Source organism: Microchirus variegatus (assembly GCF_963457635.1).
Source record: "Microchirus variegatus genome assembly, chromosome: 17".
In the NCBI taxonomy this organism is placed as follows: domain Eukaryota; kingdom Metazoa; phylum Chordata; class Actinopteri; order Pleuronectiformes; family Soleidae; genus Microchirus; species Microchirus variegatus.
This window is the reverse complement of record NC_139818.1, coordinates 20,305,780-20,328,804: the sequence shown is the minus strand read 5'-3', so window position 1 is coordinate 20,328,804 and position 23,025 is coordinate 20,305,780. Positions and strand designations below refer to the sequence as shown.

The following is a 23,025-nucleotide window of genomic DNA, read 5'->3' as shown; positions in this document are numbered from 1 at the left end:
TACAACAAGCTCCCGATGTGGGACGTGGACGTACGTGTACGGCTCACGTATTTAAAAATTGTTTGGTTTAGCTCGGGCTCGTAATTACAGTTAATGTGTTGGGCCGAGCTCGGACACAATGTGCACAGGGTCGGCTCGGGCTGGATTTTTTTTGGGCCCGATCTAAGCTCTACTGCATGTGAATAGAACTCTGTGCAAAATGAACCTAAATCTCAACGTTTTGACAGGTTAATGGTGTAATTTTCTGTAAAATATGTTCCCACATGGTTGGTGCAGTGGTTAGCACTCTTGCCTTTTGCAGCAAGGAGGCCAGGATTCGCGACCTCGTCGGAACAAGGGCCTTTCTGCATGTTCTCCCCGTGTGTGCGTGGGTTTTCTCCAAGCTCTCCAGGTTCCTCCCACAGGGAGGGCCTTAAGTAAATTTGACACTCTAAATTGACCATAGGTGTGAGCGTGAGAGGTGGATGGTTGTTGGCTGTGATGGTCTGGCGATCTGTCCATGGTCTAACCCCGCCTCGCTCCCCCTCACGACCCTCATATGGAGGATAAAGCAGTAGAAGATGGACGGATAGATGTTCCCACATAGAAGAAAATGGACAATAAACCATGGCACATATGAGTGGACACCATATGTTTCTGATTGCAAACACGGTCATGGCGTCAGGGAAATCACAGATTCCGAGGCTTGAAAATGGGAGTTTGTTGTCCAATGTTAAAATAAAACAACCTGAGCAGTTACTTCTATTATTTTCCAAAGGCAGCGTTTTTAGTAGCACAGATAGTTGCAGTTTGTCATTCCCCATAGGGCATTATTTCACTCTAGAGCTCGTGGAGCATGAGAACGTTCAGAGTGGGAGCAAAGCTCCTCAATTAGAAGAGGTCAGATTTTAGCCAAGAGTCGGCCAAAAAAAAAAAACATACAAGATGAGAGGTTGGACGAAGGCAACATGGGGGGAAAACTGCAGCCATGGTTTTTTAACGCCGTAGGGTTCTGGAGAAAGACAAAGAGAAAAGTGAAAAGGCTGCAAGGATACTCTTTTTTTAAAAAACTCCGGCCTGTTCCATGAACTCTCTAAAGGGATTAAGGGTTTAATGAACTGCCTATTTGAAGCCAGACGTTTGAGCGATATAGGCAACGGAGCAAAGGGGTTAGGGTGGCTGAGTCACAAGGGCGCTCATGTGAGGGCGGGCCGTGCTTCTATTAGTGAGAGAAAAATGGAGCAAATAAGATCAGGAAAAAAAAAACAATTTCCTTGAATTCTTGAACCAACACCAACAGCATCATGTTGTTCTCGGCGCTTTGTTTTGGAAATAAGGGGATTAGTTTCAGTGTCATTCAGTGGCAGTCATTTTGTCTTGTGTGTGTGTGTGTGTGGTGTGGGGGGACACGTTTTTGGCTCCAAACCATTTTTGTGAGGACATTTTGACATTGTTTTTGATTCTCATGATTTCAAGGGTCCTTTTTTAAGGGTTAAGACTTGGTTTTAGCATTAGGGTTAGAAATCATTGTAGTCTAGGGGTTAGGGTAAAGGTAAGAGTCCAAAATAATGTACAAAACTGTCTTTGGGAGGACATTTTGAACTTGTTTTTGACCATTTTGGCTCAGCCCCACAACTTTCAGGGTTAAGACCTTTTTTTTATGGTTAAGGTTGATTTGTTTTGGCTGTTTATATGAATTTTAAGAGAATGAGGTAGATGGACAAACCTGTTTTTACTTCAGTATATCTTCACGAGGACCATGACATTTATTAACCATAGGATACAAGGACATTTTTAAGAAAAATTAGGACATTTGAAGAGGTCCTCACTTTTTTTGAGGGACTTTCTGATGGTTAAGACTTGGGGTTTAGGGTTGTCTATATGAATTAAAGTAAATCAAGTATTAAAAAAAATAAAGTAAAGTATTTCTTCATGAGGACCATAACCTTTATTATCCATAGGATACAAGGACATTTTTAAGAAAAATTTGGACATTTAAGGAGGTCCTCAAATTTTTGAGGGACTCTCTGATGGTTGAGACTTGGGTTTTAGGGTTAAGGTTTGGGTTAGGTTACGGATTTGGGTTAGGGACTTAGTTGTGATTGAATGCTTTATATCTATGGTGTGTCCTCACTAAAGCAGTCCCCATGGAGACCAAAACCTGGTCCTAATGGTTAACTTTTGAATTGTGGAATTTGTTTAGACTGTAGTAAATGGAGTAGGTAAACACACATGTATTATTAAGGACATTTTTCGGTAACGTGGGGACATTTAAGGAGGCCATGACAATTTTGATGGACTTTTCTGAGAGTGGAGACTTGGTTTTATTGGTTAGAGCTTTTAATTGTGGTGGTTAAGATAAGGCTAAGGGATGTCTGGGTGTCTTCAGGAAGTCTACATGAACGTGTGAGCCTGTCTGACAGAATCAGAGAGGGAGGGATAACCTCCACACTCCACAGTGTGTGTGTGTGCACTTGCTCTGAGTGGGTGAGGGAGGTTCAGAGAGAGGAAGCAGGACAGAGCGGAGCAGCAGAGGGAGGCACACACCGACACCTACGCGATGCGCACAGTGAGTGTGGAGGGGCACAGTCTGCACAGGCGGTTCTCCGTGGGGAGGTCTCTGTGAAAACAGCCCTACCTGTTGGAGCTCTCAGTCAGTCAGTCAGTGAGTCAGTCAGTGCGGGAGACGCTCCTCGTGCCAGCGTGGATTTTGCGGGCAACTGCAACTTGGGAGACACCACGAGAGCAGTGCCGGAAACAATGTCTCCAAGAGTGTTCTTGGTGTGCGCTGCGCTGGCTGCAACCTGCAGCGGATTTAACATCGACGATCGCTTTCCTGTCATCAAGGAGGGACAAACCAAAGGGAGCTTCTTTGGATTCTCTGTGGCGCTGCATCGGCAGACGGAAGGCACCAGGAAGAACCTGTAAGTCCGACAGCTGTGTTTAAAAAAAAAACAAAACAAAAAAAACAAGGTCCTATTCGTAGTTTACGCACCTGTTTAAGCGCAGCGGAGAAACAAAATCTGCGTTTCGATCCGGCACTGATTTTTACGCACGCTTCCTTTGGAGCCCATGGTGCGTTTTTAACACCTGTCGCCTGTTTATAAACTGCTTTAACACACTTGTTACATTCACCTGCTTTCTCCAGTCTAGTTTTTCTAATTTAAATGCTTTATTTAAACAACGTATAAGACATTTGTGGACACTTTTGGACCATAAAAATACAACAGAGTAGTAGGGCAGACTTTTAAATCCACTCTAAACAAACAAGAATCTGTTTTTTTTATTATTATTATTATTATTATTATTATTATTATAAACTTAATGTTTTAACATGTACATGTTCCATACATCACAGCTTACAGCCCTGATTGTTGTGGGGAAAAAAGTGCTTACATGACTGAATATGATCTTTCATAGCTGCGGGTGAAACAGCTGTGCCAGGTGAGCTCCATTGTTACACGGACTATTGAAAGTAAAGGTTATTTCACATAAGTCTGTTCTCTACCCACTTTTCTCCCCTCAGACTATAAGTGATTTTTAAAGTAAAGGAAGCTCTTGTCGTAGCTTGTTATTACCACGGCGTAATTTGGACTTAACAGTGTTTTGGGGGGGGGGGGGATTTACATTCTTGTTGCAAAAGAAGGGAGTTCATGTTCACATATTTCCTGTCGCAGCGTCTTTAATGAAAAGCTCCTCAAACTGCATCATTGTTTAGGGATGGATTTCCCTCAGCCAATTACAGTGTGTGTGTGTGTGTGTGTGTGTGTGCCCCCCCACCACCCCCCTCCCCGTCCTTCCGCCTCCATGATCACACAGCATGTTCACTCACTGCTGTTATCTGTATCCTTGTTCTGCTTTGAAGACAGAAAATTGCAAACCAGGGCCCACTTCCTCTGCGTCGTCACCGCTCAAGTCTGAACGTCTTGTTGCCGTCAGCTCACGGACACTGATGTGCATTACAGAGATCCTCCCCCCCTCCACCCCCCACCCCCACCACCCCACAGTTAATAGAGCGGATAGCCGTGTCCATCTGACACAAGATCGATGTGCCATCCTGGTTTGTGTTCCCCCCCAGAGGACAGAACCAGGATGGAGTCACTGTCAACACAGACTGCAACACAAGACGGGGGAACACATGGCTGTGATAATGAGACTGGAAGCCCTGCAGAGACAAAGAGGTCATAAACAGTCTGAGGCAAATTTGCACTTCTGTTTTTATCAGGACCATGAAACTACACCTGCTGTACTCGGTGTATGTAAGTAAGAACGACCTCAAAAAGGTCCCATATTAGTCAAAATCAACTTTTTAATCATTTAAATCCTTATATTTGGGACTCTGGAGGTCCTATCAGTCAGCAAAGTGTGAAAAACGAGGACTCAGTCGTGTTTTTGTGGTCCTCCTCAGTCCAAGTACAGGAGATAAAACGCGCGACGTTGACTTCCGTACTCATTGGGACGTCACAATGCGCTAAATGCCTGGAATTGTTGTCTAGCGGAGCTCCGCTTTGTCCGTTAAACACGCGAGAGTGCTGGCGATGGCAATGGTATCCGAAATCCGAAAAGTTCTATACTTGGCTCCACAGTGCAGCACAGAGTTCTACACAAACTTTCAGCCTCAGAGGATTTATCTGTCCAGTGGATATGTGGTTATATATGACTGCAATGAGCCTGCTAGAGCCTACAAATGATCACTTTTCCAAATGCTAACTGCTGTTAGCTCCCAGTAGCCTCTGTGGCTGATGTCATTTCCTGTCCCTTGAGTTTTTTTTTTACTTTTTTTTTTTTAACATGGACCAAAAGATATACTACTAAACAGAGCGTTCTGAACGGGGCTTTTGTGGCAGGGTGATTGAACGGCTATTTTGACCAAAGCACATCACAGACATGTTCATTCGGACACCAGGGAACTCGTTTAACTTTTTTAACCCCCTTTTTAAAGACAATGTCACACTTCCGAGTCACTTATCTGTTCACCAGGAGACTCTGTGTCACGTCAAGTGTGTGTCGTACACTTATTTCCTGCAACGGCACCTCCCGTTTTTGAGCAGCGTCGTTCTCTTTTAATCTGCGGCGCTATCAGTGCTCGCTAAAGACAGTAGACTCCAGTGTGCGACGTGTCTCCGCTGACATTTTGTCGTCCCGATGGTTTAGTCGCAGGTTCTCACATCACTGGAGTGGGGATATTTGCAATAATGCAAGAACTTTGCATATACATCTGCCTTTAAAGTGGTTGTTGTGCCTTCATGCAGAATGTTTCTTAACCTCATAAGGTACAGGCACCTGAAACATGTATAGAAGCAACCTGAGGCCAATTTGTTCAGGGTATTCACTCCCCCTTCTTCTCCTCTTTGAATCACTTGTTTAAAGAGACTTTTTCTCCCCTTAGAGAGCCTTTTTTTTGTTCTCTGTTGTTGTGTGTGTGGAGGAGGAGGAGGAGGAACCGGGCAGTCAGCTGGCCACCTATTGGCTCTTCCAGTCCCCTGACCCCATGGTATGCCTGGAATGTATTACCCCTTCTCTGCACAGTCACAACCTGCCAGGTTTTCAGGTTGAGACAAGACATGAGTGAGAATGATGACTCTGGGGACTAGGGAACACACACACACACACACACACACACACACACACACACACACACACACACACACACACACACACATGCAAAAACCTCCAGCTAAAATGTAGAATCTTCTCCCACAGACAGAAAAAAAAAGTCCCTGCGTTGTAGAGCCTGTGCGACCCTGAGTCAAAGAGTTTAATTCCTCTGACTGATGAATATTTAATCACAGTTGAAGTGCCTTTGCTTCTCCAGCTCATCTCTGTCTGAACGCTGTGGCCTGAGGCCGTGAAAGTCAGCCATTTAATTTGTCGGGGCCTTTTTTTTTTTTTTTTTTTTCCTGCTGCGAGGTGCATATTAGATTGGCCCGACCTGGCTGTAAGGTTTATAGCCCACAAACGGGCTGATGTTTAGTTTGAACACGCACGAGCGCTCTCTGGTTTACTTCAACGCTCTCAGAAGAGAGATGGATGGAGGTAAAAACGACAGCCGTGTGCGTTTTTGAAAATGTAATGCTCTCTCTTATCACGTCAGGCACAGTGTTTTTAAAAAGGCGGCGAGGTTTTCCCAAGCAGGAAAGACGTATGAATGGGTCCACTGCCATTGTGTGTACTGTATATTCCGTCCTATGTGGTTATTTATCAAGGACTCGGCTTTCACTGCACAGAGTTAAATGAAACTGGCGTAAAAATGAGTTTTATGTCTGAAAAAAGACTTTCATAAGTGAATTCTACGGCAGTTTGACACCAGGTCGTCCCTGTGTTGTTGCTGTATACACACAAACACCCTCTCACGGCCTGAATTGTCCACAAGGAAACAGATGTAGGTGAATACGCAAAGTCGTTTGTTTTTGTCGCATTACCGTTTTGTTTACACGGAAACAGCGACAGCTTTGCGAGACCTGAAAATACTGGCGTTCACCGTTCCGCCGTGTTCGCCATTCTTGTCGTCATCACACTCTCGTGTTTTTGGTGATTGTTTGGCAGCAGCGTGTAACCACCTGAAGAAGTAACTAAAGTCAGCCTGAGAAGATGCTGGATCACGCTAGAACACGTCCTGTCCTCTGCGAATTCAGACAAATACACTACCGTTCAAAAGTTTGGGGTCAGCTATACACTTTTTTTTGTGTTTTCCATCAAAAGTCACACTTTTATTCATTAAAAGAGTTGCAAAATGAATAGAAAATATAGTTGAGAAGATTAGAAATAATGATTTTTATTCAAAATTATAATTTTTGCCCTTCAAACATCATTGCACAAGTGTTTTCTAATCATCCAATAGCTTTCTAACGCGATCAGCAAACACAATGTACCATTAGAACACTGGAAATGGGCCTATTTACACCTATGTACATATTCCATTAAAAACCAGACGTTTGCAGCTAGAATAGTTGTAAGAAAAGTGCTTTTCCTAAAAAAATAAGGACATTTCTAAGTGACCCCAAACTTTTGAACGGTAGTGTATGTGTTTAAGATTAACAGTGAAACTGAATAGTAAAATAAGGGGAAACCTATTTCCACAGACACTCTTTTTACAGATCTGTGTGGTCACAGTGTTACTTTCGATCTGTGTCTACAGTCAGACTGAATCTCTCTAGATGAAGCTCAGTCATACGACAGAACTGGCTTTTTCCTTCTCGGAAAGTTGTTTAAAATCATGCGAGAAAGTCGCTGGATTAGTCACTGGTCATCGTGGGTCTGTAAAGTCGCTAAATATAGTTGTCAACACTGCTGTTTGTTTTATGATAACTCTATATTTCTCCTGGCTAGGTTAATTCTGGCTCAAGTTTTCTTATTATGTCTGCAATGTGTTTGTTACAGCGCCACCTACAGGCCTGGCATATGTTACTACAGCGTTTTGTGCATGGAGACCATGTCCTGAAACGATGCTGTGTTTACAGAAAACTTTTTATAATATATAAATATATATACAATATATATAATGTATACATTTCGTGTGGTTTCCAGGTGGATAGGGCCTTAATCAGGTATGATAGTATTGCTTGACAGAGCCTATTTTTATATTAATAACCCCGTAACACCGAGCGTATACTGTTCAAATTTCAAATATAACACAGCATCTGTTGTTCAACAGCAGCGTATTTCAAAATAAACCAAAGCAGCAAAAGTACTTTTTAGTTAGTTACAGTTACAGGACATTCTCTGGCCCTTTTAGGCAGAATGATAAAACAATAAATGTACACACACTGCTGCTTTAGCGTCACCTGAATGACCTAATGTGTTATATTACATTACATCCTGTAGCACAGGCCTAATGAGAGCGGCGCAGGTGGGTTTGGCCAACTTGGCCGCGCTCCAACATTCCTCGTCGTACGCGCGGCAGTCGTCTTTGTCTCTGAAGTAGATTGTGTCAGAGCGCCACTGTCATGCCGCAGTGAAACGCTCGCAGATAAGAATCCGCTCTTGTGTTGTGCATTAGACCCTCATGCATGCATTAGACCAGAGCCTGGCTGCAGACGTTCTTACTGATGTTACTGATGTTACCGGTTCTCTTTTGTGTTCCAGCAGAGAGATATTTGTCCTTCATAGTTGCGTTGAAGGATTCCAATCTGCCGTTGGGTAACGACTGCATGTCTGTCGTCGTGTCGTGTTGTGTTTTATTGAAGTTGTATTGTACCGCAGTATATTTAGTCAAAAACAATATCTTCACCAAGGAAGTTGTTTTGTTGATATTTTGCGATTTAAGAGATGCTGTGGCAAGTGGCAGTCTGACTAAATGTGTGAATATAATGTTGTTTTCCACTTTATTAACATTGTAGGGTCGTATATAAGCAGAGTTTTTTATTGTGGTCATGCATAACAGGTAACACTTAATGCCAAACCCCTTATGACAAACATATTCAATTAATTTCACTATTAAATTATGTTTCTGTTTTATTAATGTTAAGGTTTTTATTGTTGGGTTTATTTTATTTAGAGGGTTGTATATGGAAGATGATAAGAGAGTTCTGATATAAAAGTCTGAAATGAAAAAAGTTCAGATTACTGACTTTAATCTCAGAAGTCAGGCCGTTTTCTCGATAAAATTCCCATTTGGCCCTGATCGCCTTCCGTAGTTACACAAAAATTTGTGCCAAAACACTTAATTTATAGTTATTTTAAAGATCAGTTGCTGGTTTGTATAAAATCACGTAGATAGGGTTAGAATAAAATTAAAATACACCTCATAACACCTTAACATTAATAATTATAAGGTTTAGTAGCAAGAGAGCAGTTTTTAGGGCTGAAGCAATGACTAAATTGATTATTTATTGATTAATAAATGAATCGTCAACTATTTTGATAATCGGTTTGAGGCTTTTTTCATGATCAAAACAAGATTTATGATCGTTTCAGCTTCTTAAATGTGAATGTTTTCTTAATTTCTTTGCTCAATATAACAAAGAAATCAGTAAAAGTGAATACTTTTGGTTTGTGAACAAAACAAGACATCATTTCCAGGTATGATCAACATTTTCGGACATTTTCTGGACCAAACGATTACTCCATTAATCGAGAAAATACTCCAGATTACCACAGATTCATCGATTATGAATATAATCATTAGCTGCAGCTCTAGACGTCTTGGCAACCCCTAATCTAATAGTAGTTGGGGTTATTCAAGGTTTTAGTCCTTGTAGCAACATGCTAGTCTGTTCACGTTGACTGACCTTGATCTTTATGCTAGTTATTGTCTGTACCCAATCAGTTGTTAATGGCGTGAGCTACATTTTGTGTAGCAACAGAGTGAGCGACAGCTTCTAATAACACGATGAAATGGATCCCAGCGGGACGCAGGGCCTCCCGCTAATCTCCGCTGAAGAGATTCTCTATGGTCGCGCTTTCATTGGAAAATACCTGCAGAGAGGACTGTTGCCGTCTGAACAAAAATGTAAGAGATCCTCATTTTCTCCCCCTTGCTCGTACAAAATGGCCTAAAACAGCATGAGGAGCACTGGTGGAGCTGGCCTCTGGGCTAATGAAGGTTACCTGCAGCTAGAAAAACTATATGCTTCAATACCTTTGTCTCGTCATGTCATTTATCATCTTTGAAGGGGAAATGATCCTCGAGTATTGGTTTACACTTTGGTATGTCTGTGCACAAGTCTGGGTGCGTGGTATCACGTGGTCCTTAAAGCGGCAGAAGACAGGGAACATAGTGGATTGTTGAGTTTATGACCACAGTTTATTAAAATAGTCACATTTTTGGGTTACTTGTGTGAGCTCCACTCACCTGTCGTGCACAGATGGTTTTGGTTTTTTCGCTTGTTTCACACACCAAAGATGACCAGAGGCCTTTTATTTCTTCAATCTTTGAAACTCTCTGTTGATACTGACATGGGTATACCAGGGTATACTTAAGGCCCTGATATACCCTGGTATACTTAAGGCCCCGATATACCCTGGTATACGCAAGGCCCCGATATACCCTGGTATACGCAAGGCCCCGGTATACGCAAGGCCCCGATATACCCTGGTATACGTAAGGCCCTGATATACCCTGATATACTTAAGGCCCCAGTATACCCTGGTATTCTTAAGACCCTGATATACCCTGGTATACGCAAGGCCCCGGTATACCCTGGTATACTTAAGGCCCCGATATACCCTGGTATACGCAAGGCCCCGATATACCCTGGTATACGCAAGGCCCCGGTATACCCTGGTATACGCAAGGCCCCGATATACCCTGGTATACGCAAAGCCCCGGTATCCCCTGGTATACGCATGGCCCCGGTATACCATGATATACTTAAGGCCCTGGTATACACTGGTACATTTAAAGCTCTGGTATGCACTGGTATACTTAAGGCCTTGGTATACACTGGTACATTTAAAGCTCTGGTATGCACTGGTATACTTAAGGCCCTGGTATACACTGGTACATTTAAAGCTCTGGTATGCACTGGTATACTTAAGGCCCTGGTATACTCTGGTACTCTTAAGCCCCTGGTATACCCTGGTATACTTAAGGCCCTGGTATAGCCTGGTATACTGTACTTCAAGCCCTGGTATACTTCAAAAATTACAACTCTAACACTCTAAACTTCATATTTACTAAGTACAGACTGTAAAATCGATAAAAAGCTGCAACAAAGTCATGGTTTGGGATGTTTATTTTACTTTATGGAAGCAGAATACATGTCTGGGAGTATGTTAACTATGTAAAAAAAATCAGAGTAATCACCAGTCACTATCACCAGAAACTCAAGGTTGTGTGTGATCATAGTATCAGACGTCACCCTCTGTTTTGATTTACACTTTGCTGAGAGGTTATTATCGATTTGTTGATCAGCGAGGCCTTCAAAATGCTGCCTACTGTACATTTAACAAACACAAAATGTCTCCTGACGACTTAGTATGACTTTTATTGATCGATAACAAGCAGTGAAATCTGCTACAGTGGGTTTTTATTTTATTTATTGGAAGCGTTTCAAGTTCCATCAGGTAGAAACACGCATACGCACACACCTGTACTGCTTTTATATAAGCTGAGTAATAGTTGAGTGAGAACCTGGCACATAGCAGACACGCTGCCACTGTTATTCTAAGCACGGTTACAGCTGTGAGGTCGTCCACCTGTAACACCCCCCCAACCCTCCCCCGTCTCTCTGTATATACAATCGGGGTCAAGATGTTAATGGAAACGCTGTTACTGATACTGTGAGTCTCTGCTGAATTCACCAATGGCTGCTTCATGTGACTATGTGCTCGCGTGAATATGATGTGTGCGTCCAGACTCTTTGTGCGTACGTGGACTGTGTATGTTTTTTTTCCTACCCCTGCTCATACAAAATGCCCTAAAACAGCATTTTTTGCGTACGTGGACTGTGTTTGTTAACCTTTTTAAGACCTCGTTGACCCTGTCAGCACCAGAAGGCCTCATGGAGACTAAAAACCTAGTCCTAATGAGGCAGTAACTGCTCTCTGAGGAATGAGTTCAGTTAGCAAGTTTATTCATATAGCACCACAGGGCAATGGGCTTCTGCATGGGAACACACAGTCAACCTGTTCCCGATCATGATTAGAGGTCTGGATGCTTCATAGGGAGGGTTAGGGGTTTAGGGATTAACTCTAACCAAGCCTAGGATGTATTTTGCGTAAAGTGCTCTTCGTAGGTTACGCAGAGTCCTCTGCGTCGACGCAGAACCTGTTGTAGAGTCTCTGCGTCGTCTCCGGCTGCACGGAATATTTTTTAAGTGTCCGTCACTCCATCAAGGGACAACGGAGACGGCAAGAGCTGCGATTGGTCCTCAGGACAGGCCGAGCGAAGCTGCTCTGTGCCGGCTCACAGTGCGCACCGAGCGTCCACAGAGGGCGGAGCTGAACACCGCCGACTTCGTCGCTGCCGAACTATAAATACGTCATATCTTAACACACACAGCACATGTTTAGACTCTAAATGGCCAATTTCTCGCCTCAAATTATCTTAAAACTGCGTTCCGGGACACAGAAAAGTGACAAACGGCCGCTGTTTCAACAACAACAGTCTTTCTCCCTCGGACGCCATTGCTCACTGTAGCCAAAAGCACAACAACCTTGCACAGCAACCCCTACTGATCGGGCGGGAAATTGCAGCGCGTATCCGTCACCACGACGCAGAAGTATAATGGCTCGAGTGGTCTACGTGGTGACGCAGACGGATAACGCATTACGCAGTCGGAGAAGTATAATGTGGCCTTTAGAGTAAGATTTTGAAATCTGTCCTTTGAATCACAGGAAGCCAGCGTCGTGATCTGAGGACCGGTGTGATGTAGTCCAGTTTCCCGATTGATTTGATCTAAGGTTAGGGTTAGGCATTAGGTGGTTATTGTTAATGTTAGGGATAAAGCTTTTTTCTCCAAATGAATGGGAGTCGATGCTGAAGGACAGCTGCACAAACCTGTGTGTGTGTGTGTGTGTGTCATAGGCTGAATTGTCGGTTATGCTTTTACTTGTTGCTAATGAAAAGTGTGTTAGTTTATTATCGGGGGGGGAGGGAAGAACGTTGTGTTTAGCTCGTCACACTGGGATTAAATGAGTTTGCTCTCCTGTTACTGTTTCACTGGTGGCAGATGGTGGTCATCAAACAGGATGTTTGCCCAGCTGATTCACCCGTGGTAGACTGGCGCTCACGTGTGTGTGTGTGTGTCTGTCTGTGTAGAACACAGGTGCAGAGTGATTTTTGATCATGCATCTCGTTTTAATCCCACTACTGTGATTATACTATTAGTACGAGTGTGAACAATCGCACTAATTTGAAACCAGTCATCTGTATCATACCAGGTGGGCTGTTTGTGTTTGTTGTTTTTTTCAAATTACATTTTAACCACCACTGGCCTCATGTGTCTGTATATGATTTGCTAAGTGTGCCAACAAATCACCTTTAGCTTTCCTTTCTCTCAGTGTTTGCACTCTTACGCCCTGTGACGGCGATACTGAAGGATTTGTCTTAATACAACTGGGACATGTGTGTAAACGATACGACTTTACATCCATCGCGTGGATCACTTTGTGTGATGATGGTATGCTATGGATATATTATTCTCACACATATGAACACTTTTTTTAGATGTACATAATTTATTATGACGGGTGACGGCATGTTTACGTGACTCTCGATTGTTAGAATGAGTCTCTAAAGTAACGCTAAACTTTGAAAACAGAGGCACACATACGCACTACACGGGTATGCTGGTTATTTGTAGCGCTGCTCGTGCTAACCGGCGCTAAAGCAGCTAACGTAGCTAGTGTAGCTAACTGGTAAACTGTGCCTGGACTCCAGTGCCGCGGCACGTAAACATGACCTTACACGCGTCTTTTTACGGTCAGTCGTCATGGAAACGCGTCATGCGCTAATGTGCGTAAGTGTTGACGCAGCTAGCGTCGTTAATCGCCGTTAACGTGCCCAGCACTAATATTTGTGCCTTTAATCAAAAATAAATTAATGTGACATTTGTGTCCTTTTTGCACAACACAAGAAAGAACCCCAACCTTGTTTAAATAAAAGTCGAATACATTTTGAACAAGCTACTTTTTTACTTTAACTTGACTAGACCATCTCAGTAACTCTTTCCACCTCTGCATATGTGTGAGTAGAATCGTTTAGTGGTGAAAGAACAACACAGAACAATAAAGTACAATGTACAACTTGCGTAATACCTGAAGACATTTTGGTGATCGGGCCGTTTCAGCACCAGCTCGAACAAGTCTGTGTGTTATCTACTGTAGCACAGGATGAAAGGGCGGGTTGTACTGACCTAAAGAAAAGTGACTCAAACAAAGTTCACGAGCCAAGAATCGGAGTGAGTTTTAATTGTAGGCGTTTATCAATATATAATAATATCAAACACAGCGTATGACTCAGGCCTGTTAATGAATGCAGAAACAGTTGAAAGCATCAGAAAGGGAAGTGCAGGTGAGACGAGGGAAGTTCTGAGGGACCAACACTTCTCTGTTTTTTTTCTTTTTTTGTTGTTTTACAGCACGGTTGAGCTCACTGTTTGTCTAGAGGCGACTCATCTGTGAACCATGTTGTCCACATGCAGACACATTTTACAGTTAACAGTGTGTTCAGAACAAGGCGTGCTCGCTGTGAATGGTCCGATAGCTCCACCCCGCCTACTGCTTTGTGAGTGTTTCCTGAATTGACTAAGAACTGGATTTATCATTGTGCTGTTGTAACACAATAAAACTGAACTGGGCACCACACACACACACACACACACACACACGCACACACGTTAATTCATCACGTGATTTTACGTCCCTCTACCCACCTCACTGTACTGTACTGTACTGTACTACACCATGCCTTTATCAAACGTCCTCTCGTATTTCAGTCATTACACCATTACGAGAGCTTATGGACATCTATCTCTGCCTCGCTCGCTCTTGTCCTCATGCTTAATTTAATCTACAAATTGAGTCACTCCATTCAATATTAGCCCCCATTCATTTGCTCAATATGAGTTGCTTACAGTCCAGTAGCTTGAAACTATCTGTTCCTTGTCTGTACTTGTTTGGTACTTTCATGACCTATTATGTGTTTGACTAAGAGGGAAACCCCCCCCCTCCCCCTATTTAAATTTTTTCATCACCTTTGTTTCACATGTTCTTACGTATATCTATTAAACCTTAGATGAGCACCGAAATGTGTTAATGTTAATTAACCCTTAAATTGCCATGTTTTTTATGCTCTTTTTATGGTTTTTATGGCAATGACGTTTCAATATACGTCATTGCAAACTGGATCATTTTTGGTTTAATTATTGCAGCCTGGTATAAGATTAGCATTATTTTTTTTCCCTATAAAATACTTGCATTAACACACCCTAAAATGAAGCTATAACATTGTATAAATTATATATTTTTTTAAAAGTATTATTTTTTATCAGTCCTCGTCATACATATCAAACATTAAATGACGTTTTTAACCCTTAAATTGCCAAGTTTTTCATCATAATGCATCAAAAACAGTGATTTGAATGGGTTTCAATGAGGACATTTTTGTCCGTAGGTGTGTTAGTGTGAGTATTTTGTTTACAACAGACTAAAAACACTCAAAAATGCATAAAGATTAATATATGCATGGGAAAAAAAGGGCAAATAAAAAGCCAAAGACACAAAAATGCGGAAACGTGTTAATTAACTTTAAGTCTTTGTCTCACTGTATCGTCATTAATAACAGTTTGTTGTCAGACTCGAACATTTACTTCCTGATTTAAATCAACACAGTTTCAGATAACAAATACTTTTTGAATGTGTGTCTGTATCTCGTCATTTAAGAACCGTACATCCTCAATTCACCAATCCGCTCTCTGGATCCTTGTTGCCAGGGGCAACAGTAACGTGTGTCACTGTATCACAGCGGCTGCACGTGATACAGTAGAACAGGTTCATGGCTGGGTCACAAAATTTTCGTTTTTGTGCGAATCCACATCCTGTGGAAGTGGCTTGATTGCAAGTACACGCACACACACACACACACACACACACACACACAGTCCCACCCACTGTGTTTGTCTACTGTTCTTTAGAGTGACACATTTAGAGTTAGATATTATAGAGTCACCTGATAACCTGAAGAGTGGCTTTTTTTCACATATTTTATAAATATTTCTCAGATAAAGCCTGCGTTTGGTCTTTGCGAACATAAATGATTTCAGTTTCTGATCTGAAAAGGGTCTGAAGGTGCGTTTGTGTGGCAGTAAAACTCACTCTTGAAGCTCTGCGTTTGCAGTCGTCTCGTTTTTTTACGAGCACAGTGTCAGTGTGACATAAAACAAATCGCTTCCTGCGCGCAGCGTGGGATTATCACCTGGCGAACGTGAGATCTAAATACTGAGAGACAGAGAGAGAGGGGTTGTGTGGAGGCTTTGCACGGACTGAGTTTTTTGATGATATTTGAAGACGAGGAAACACAGGCCCTGAGGTTGTCTTCTGTGTTGCTTCATTTTACCATCGCCCTGAGGGCCACAGACACACCCTATAACAAACTGTTTGCCCTGAGCTTTATTTGGACAGACGATCAATCACAGGCTGAACCACACGCTGACTTATTCATTTTTTAACCCTTTAACATCTAAGCCTGACAATGTCCGCTTGGACTTTTGCTTATTTTAACCATAAAAGGGTCAGAAAATGTCCTGTGAGTGAGTTGCTTTTGCCCATTTTTCCAGGATAATCTGGCAATAACTAAAACTTTTAATCAGAAAAGACACATGTTACGTGTGTTAAATTTGAAATTTGAACAACATAGAACATATTTAAAATAACATTTGTTTGAGTCTGTCTCAATTTCCCAAAATTATCTACAGGCGTTTTTCCAACTCTCTCCTCTCTGGCGACCAAGACGATGATTTGCCGGCTTCCTGCAACAGCGCGAGCGAAATTACCGTAATAACCAATAACGACGGCTTTGACGTGCAACTTTTGGAAACCGCTGGAATATTTCCGACAGCACAAACCGTCGCGTAATTGCGTTAATGCAACGGTGTCGTCTGCGATAAGGGTTCAACATTTACACTTTCTGAGATTTAAGGACAGGGTTGAAGAAGAACGGGAGTTCACCGTTGTCTTTTAAGTCTTTATTCGACTTTGGTTTCCTGGTTTCACGACTGTTGGTGTCACTGAAACAGTCAGATACAGGATGAGCGCATGAGAAAATGTGAAGAAAACTTTCGTGATCACCGTTTTTGCCCTGTTAACTATTTCAACCCCACCTCGTGGTCCTGTCTTCTCTCTATCGTGAGGCTTTGCTAAATAAGCCTGGTTTATTTTCGGTAAACAACCACCACTGATATGAATTTGTTTGAGCGACTCCCTTCGTCTGGAGAGTTTCTCGGTCCTGATTTTTCAAGAATGCGCTCTCTCACACTCTCACCTTGTTGGCTGGGTGTGTTTGCCTCCAGTAAATGTTTGGTTTAGTCAGCCTCTTCACGATCACTTCATTGGAAGGGGGGCGAATTTCAACATGTCCTGGGAGGAGGAATGCGGTTGCCGAGTGCCCCCTTCTTCTTCCATTCCCTTCCCTTGCCTCGTTCCCGGGGCCTTTGACAGCATGTTTATGAGGAGGTGATGAGCAGCGAGGGCAGATCGGGAGGGAGAGCACGCATTGTTGCAGTTGGGACAGGATATGAGATGCACTGTCATGGCTGAGTCAACCTCTTTTTGCTCACGTTGTGGTCATTTTTTTGATGTACAGGTGGAGAAGAGTGGAATCCTTTCATATCCTCTCGCATAAGCTGACAAACTTGAGGTCAAGAATGTAAAAAAAAAAAAAAAAACGCTTGAAAAGTTGCCGTTTTAGGGTACGATTCAGATGACAAAGGTGCTAGCTGGCTATCTTTTGCGTTTTTTGCAGAGTGGAATCCCTCTGTCATTATGGCAGCAAAGGGAGTTACCTGTTTCCTGCTCCGCCTGGTAAGCTGATATTCCAGGCTGCTGGCTATGGCTTCAACATAAAGAACCTGAAAACTGTGAAGCAAATTGTGTTAATCCCCAAAATGATGGAGCTATTTCTCTCCGTTTAAAGGGGACATATTATGCAAAATCAACTTTTGAATCATTGAAATCCTTATATTTGGGACTCTGGAGGCCCAATCAGTTGGCAAAATGTGAAAAAAATTGACTTCACAATGCGCTAAATTCCTGGAATTGTTGTCCGCGGAGCTCCACTTTGTCTGTAAAACACGCGAGAGTTCTGGCGAGGCCAACTGCATGGGAAAACCAGAAGTCTGTGAAGTCCACGAAAAATTCTATTCTTGGCTCCACAGTGCAGCACAGAGTTCTACACAAACTTCCAGCCTCAGAGGATTTATCTGGCCAGTGGATAGTATGTTATATATGACAGCAATGTGCCTGCTAGAGCCTTTCTAAATGATCACTTTTCCAAATGCTAACTGCTGTTAGCTCCCAGTAGCCTCTGTGGCTGATGTCACTTCCTGTCCCTTAAGTTTCGTTTTACTTTTTTTCAAGGTGGACCTAAAGAGATGCTACTAAACTGAGCGTTCTGAACAGGGCTGTTTTGGCAGGGTGATTGAACTGCTGTGGTGCGTCATCCTTAAGGTGTTTTGACCAAAGCATGTCACAGACGTGTGCATTAGGACACCAGGGAACTAGGTTAACTTGGAGAAATGAGGTATAATATGACTCCTTCAAAGACTTCCTAATATAACACAGTCTCCGCTGTGTCTTGACCTGACGGCGTCAATCTGTGGTTTTGACTTTGCACAACAAACACAGGTGAACCCAGACGACGGTGAATGTGTTATGGGTTCAGCTTGAAGTCTCGTTCCCGTCTGATTATCCAAGCCTTCCACCAGCGAGTGCGATTAGCGAGTGGACTTTGGTTTCCTCGGCTCTCCTTAAGTTCTTCTTAGTGAGAGCAAAGTTCATACTAACACGGCCTCTAAATGTTTTATAAGTTAAGTTAAGCTTGAGGCTTGAGTTTGACGCAGTACTTTCTCGCTCTCAAAGATTACAATACATACTGTGTGTGAATGTTTGGAAACAGCTGCAGAGCTCGTCAGGTGGCCGTGACTGCTGATTTAGTAGAAATGAAGTGGTGCAGGCTGAAAACACAGACTCACTTCCTCGTGTGCTTACATCTATAGAATAGGTGCATGGGCCTCCCACACTCACAGTGGGACTCTGTGGCCCTGGTTTTCCACACACACACACACACAGTATCCGTCAGTCCTACTAACTGCTACGATCCTCTATGGAATCAACAGGTGCTGTCGACACGACTGAGTGATTACCGGAGTTTGCAGCCACTTCCTCCCTGCTCACTGAAATCTGCCGGTCCCTTAGTGGCCGTTTTAGCTCTTTAGCAGTGTTTTTAAAAATTATTTATTATTGTTTATTCATAGCTGTGAGTGCAGATCTCGTAGAACAGTTGTACCTGTTGATGGTGTTAGAAAGGCCGAGGACCTTATTTATATTTAATTTAAAGTCAAAGGAAGACGGTCCCCAGACATGCAGGTTGGGATTAGGTTACTTGGAGACTCTCTGCATGTCTCGCCTATACTCTGTGCCTTTTTGCCCAATTTCAGCCGGGATTAGCTCCAGCTCACCCCCCCCCCCCCCCTCCACGACCCTTTAAAGATAAGCAGTGGATCATAAAGTTAGTATTGTGCTAGAGCAGGGGTGTCAAACGTAGGGCCCGCAGGCCAGAACAGGCCCACCAGAGTGTCCAATCTTGCCCCCAGGATGAATTATTAGATTAGAATTGGAATCAATAATCATAATCAACATTATATTTTCCTATTCTAGATACCTGTGACATATTTTGAAATATTTTGTTCCTTTGTAGATCTAATACTGATCTGTTAGTTAGCAAGTTAGTTAAAGGTGCCATATGTAAGAATGTGGTCAAAAACAGTTACCACGTTCAAATTCAAAATACCGAGGTCTTTTAGGTTTCGTTTTCTGACGTAACTGGCAACCCGCGGTTGCTCGGCAGCTGAGACTCTACTGACTGCAATGATTGGTAGACGGCGGTAGGTGGCGCCACATGCCAAAAACATGATTTCAAAACATAAACATGATTTGCAGTCTGCAAAATAAATATTTTTGAATGCAAATATTTTGTCTGTACTGTTGTTGTTGGTGAGTTCAGTTTGTTATATGAACATTATTCCTGAGTCTCTGTGACATATTAGGAGGATTTTATGGCCAGTTGCTTTAGATTTATTACATAATGCACCTTTAAGGGAAACGTTTGTAGTTCTTGTTGTTTATAGGATATTATTCTATTATTTTAGTGGTACGGCCCCACTTGAACTATAATGAGTTTGACACCACTGTGCTAGAGCCTGTATAGGCATCTTCTTCCTAAAGTTTGTGTGTAATGAGGCTTGAAAAAGGCTCAAATTGTAACGCCAGAAGACCTTTTTCCAATTGCAAGGACAAACTTTGGGTCCGTTCACGCTCAGGTGACGCATCAAAGAGAGGATATTGTGTCTGAGCTCGTGAGATATTCTCATTATTAGAGTGTGAGTACATATTGGGGGGCACCTTGTGTATGTAACGGTGGGGATAAGGGATGAGAGCTCACTCACTTCTGACTAACATGGATAATAAAAATCCTCAAATATCAAGCAGTCCTTGCCATGATTCATCTCACAGACACATATCTCGTCTTCCTGTTGGAACAGTTCAGCGTTGACTCGTGATTTTAATTTCGTGGCGCGATGACCTCCTTGAAAGGGTCCGTTTTAAGTCACCTAAGCAACCTTGACCCCTTTTTCTCACCACGTGCATTAACGTGTCGGCATAAATACCCACGAAGACGGGCACAAACATCTTGTTTTTAGATGGTTTGACAGAAAAGAACAACACATTTCACGTGGACGCCGAAAACAAGCCAGTGTCTGCACCTTTCCGCCTACAAAGTGGAGCTAATAAATCTTGTGCTGACAGTAAATAGTGTGGCCTTGCACAGGGCCTAATCCCTCTACTTCAAAGTTATGTGGTGCATGTGTGTGTGAAGGTGCTGATGTAGGGAGTGTCTGGGTGAGTGGACAAAAAGATCAGGTCCATCCACCAAGAGGAGGGCTTGCTTGTCTTTTTGTGCATGTGGTGCCCAGACTTGTTCCGGGTCATGCACCGACTGCTCCGCTCTCCCCACTTGCGATTCACACGTCACCAGGATGTACCGGCTCAGTCTTTACTTGTCTGTTTTTTTTTAGTGAATCATGCTGAAAAATTCAACCTCTCAGCGTCAAAGTGTCATACGTATATATGAAGATGCTTCAGACCGTGAAACCGCAGGATCCTCCTCCCTCTGTTTTTAGACCTGCAGGCTTATCAGGCCATCGTCTAGTCTTCTTTTTTTTTTTTTACGTTGCTGAGTCTGTTCTGTGCAGTAGAACAACCGTGACACGACCCGATGATATGATCTTGTTGTAGTAATCTTTATCTGTCTCGCTCTTTTCTTTATCTGTGTGTCTGCGTGTGTGTGTTCAGGCTTTTGACGGGAGCGCCCAAAGAGAAAGCACAGTCCCTACCGAATGTGAATGAAACAGGTGCCGTCTACTCCTGTCCCATTACGACGGACGCCACCGACTGCTCCAGGATGGACCTGGTCACCAAAAGTAAGTGTGAAGCACATCTCGCACAGGGGTAAATGTGTGTGTGTGCAGAGATGCTGAGAAACTGAGTTTCTCTGTTGCCAGGTACTGTTGCTAGGCTTCAGAGTAGAGGCAGCACATCCTTCCTAGTGCAATACGATAAACGATACGCCCAGGGAAACTTGTGTGGAAGTTACCTGGTCCGAAGACGGGGGAGTTTACAGCGGGATAATGATATAGAAAGATATGTTAAGAGATGCTCCATCCACGTTCAACACATGCTTTATAGACTTCAGATATGGTGACATATCGCTATATGATTGTCTTGTAAGATATTGATTATCGTATTGTGATATTGTTGGAATCGTGGAAAATGTATTGCGTATTGTATCGCGAGGTTCCCCCGTGATTTCCCACCCCGATCAGTTTACATTTAAAAAGCAGCGTAAAAGTATGTCTTGAAAAGTCAAATAATCACCACCAAGAAGTTTGCACATTATTGCACATATTTATATTTCATCCCCTTGGAGTTTAATGCAAATCGATCAAATCAAATGTGGGGTATTTTTTCCTCAGACTTACTATACTTACTATAAAACCACAGAAAACATTACAAGGCTACAGAGTTTTACTCTAACACGACCTCGTAACATGACCTTTGTGAGTAAAATAGTTTGAGTTTCCATTTCGCAGGTAATTTCCCTGAATGTTAAACCAATAAAATGGAAAGTATAACCTTCAAATTATGATCAGCTAACTGCTTTTTATTCACTGTTTATGCCAAAATAATTGACACCATTTTGGATCTATACACAAAGAGCTGCAGGATACAAACCTTCGAAAGTGCATCTTTGCTTAATTGAGGGTTATTTAGCTGATATGCTTGTTGCTGTTCTACCTTAAGGGGAATATGGCAGCCCAGAGGCTCTAAGTAACAACTGTAATGAAAGGATTCCTCATCCCCTTTTGATGTTGAGCTCGAAAGAGTCTGTTGCTGCAGTCGCAGTACATTTTTGAGGTTAATAGAGTATGTGTCGGGGCATGAACCAGGCCAAACGATGCTCTACCGTCGGGCCTGGTTTTTGACTTTGTGACTGTGATCATCTCCATAATCACAATGATTTTGTATCTATAGTGGAGAATCGGAAGTGCTCGACAGTGGACTGCACTGCGTACTCCCTTTTAAGGTTTTGAAACTACGTTGATGGTAACCGCCATGTTTTGACTCATCCACAGCGAATCCTTCAGAGATGGTCGAGGGCATGTGGCTCGGTGTGACGGTGGCCAGTCAGAGGGTGGAGAAGGCTGGACGTGTGCTGGTGAGACGACGCCCTGTTGTATTGTGTTAAACGTAGGCAGGTAGGTAGGTAGGAATGAAAACATTAAGAAAAACATAGCTAGCGAGATTAAATGCTAGGTTGGAAGCTTAGATAGATAGATAGATAGATAGACAGACAGACAGACAGACAGACAGACAGACAGAAATGAAAACATTATGAAAAACAAAGCTAGCTAGATTAAAAATAGCTAGTGTATGACAAGCTAGCTAGATGCTAGGTTGGTAGATAGATAGATAGATAGATAGATAGATAGATAGATAGATAGATAGATAGATAGATAGATAGATAGATAGATAGATAGATAGATAGATAGATAGATAGATAGATAGACAGATAGATATAAAGAAAGAAATTAAAACATTAAGAAAGAACATACCTATATTAAGAATAGCTAGCTGTACGTCAGGCTAGCTAGATTCTAAATGGGCGATAGATAGATAGATAGATAGATAGATAGATAGAGAGAGAGATAGATAGATAGATAGATAGATAGATAGATAGATAGATAGATAGATAGATAGATAGATAGATAGATAGATAGATAGATAGATAGATAGTAATCTCAAAATGCATATATGTTGACATTCATT

At 42.5% G+C, this 23,025-nt stretch overlaps 1 protein-coding gene across 1 annotated transcript in view; it reads left to right on the top strand.

Moving 5' to 3' along the window:
* Positions 1–2,739: 2,739 nt before the first annotated feature.
* itga3b (integrin, alpha 3b) overlaps positions 2,740–23,025 on the top strand; it is a gene marked incomplete at both ends in the record, with an annotated part of 31,259 nt that continues 10,973 nt past the window's right edge. Inside the window, 3 exons of the mRNA XM_083903741.1 lie at positions 2,740–2,903; positions 20,992–21,119; positions 22,332–22,414. Coding sequence (XP_083759867.1) covers positions 2,740–2,903; positions 20,992–21,119; positions 22,332–22,414 — 375 coding nt within the window. The remainder of the gene's footprint in view (positions 2,904–20,991; positions 21,120–22,331; positions 22,415–23,025) is intronic.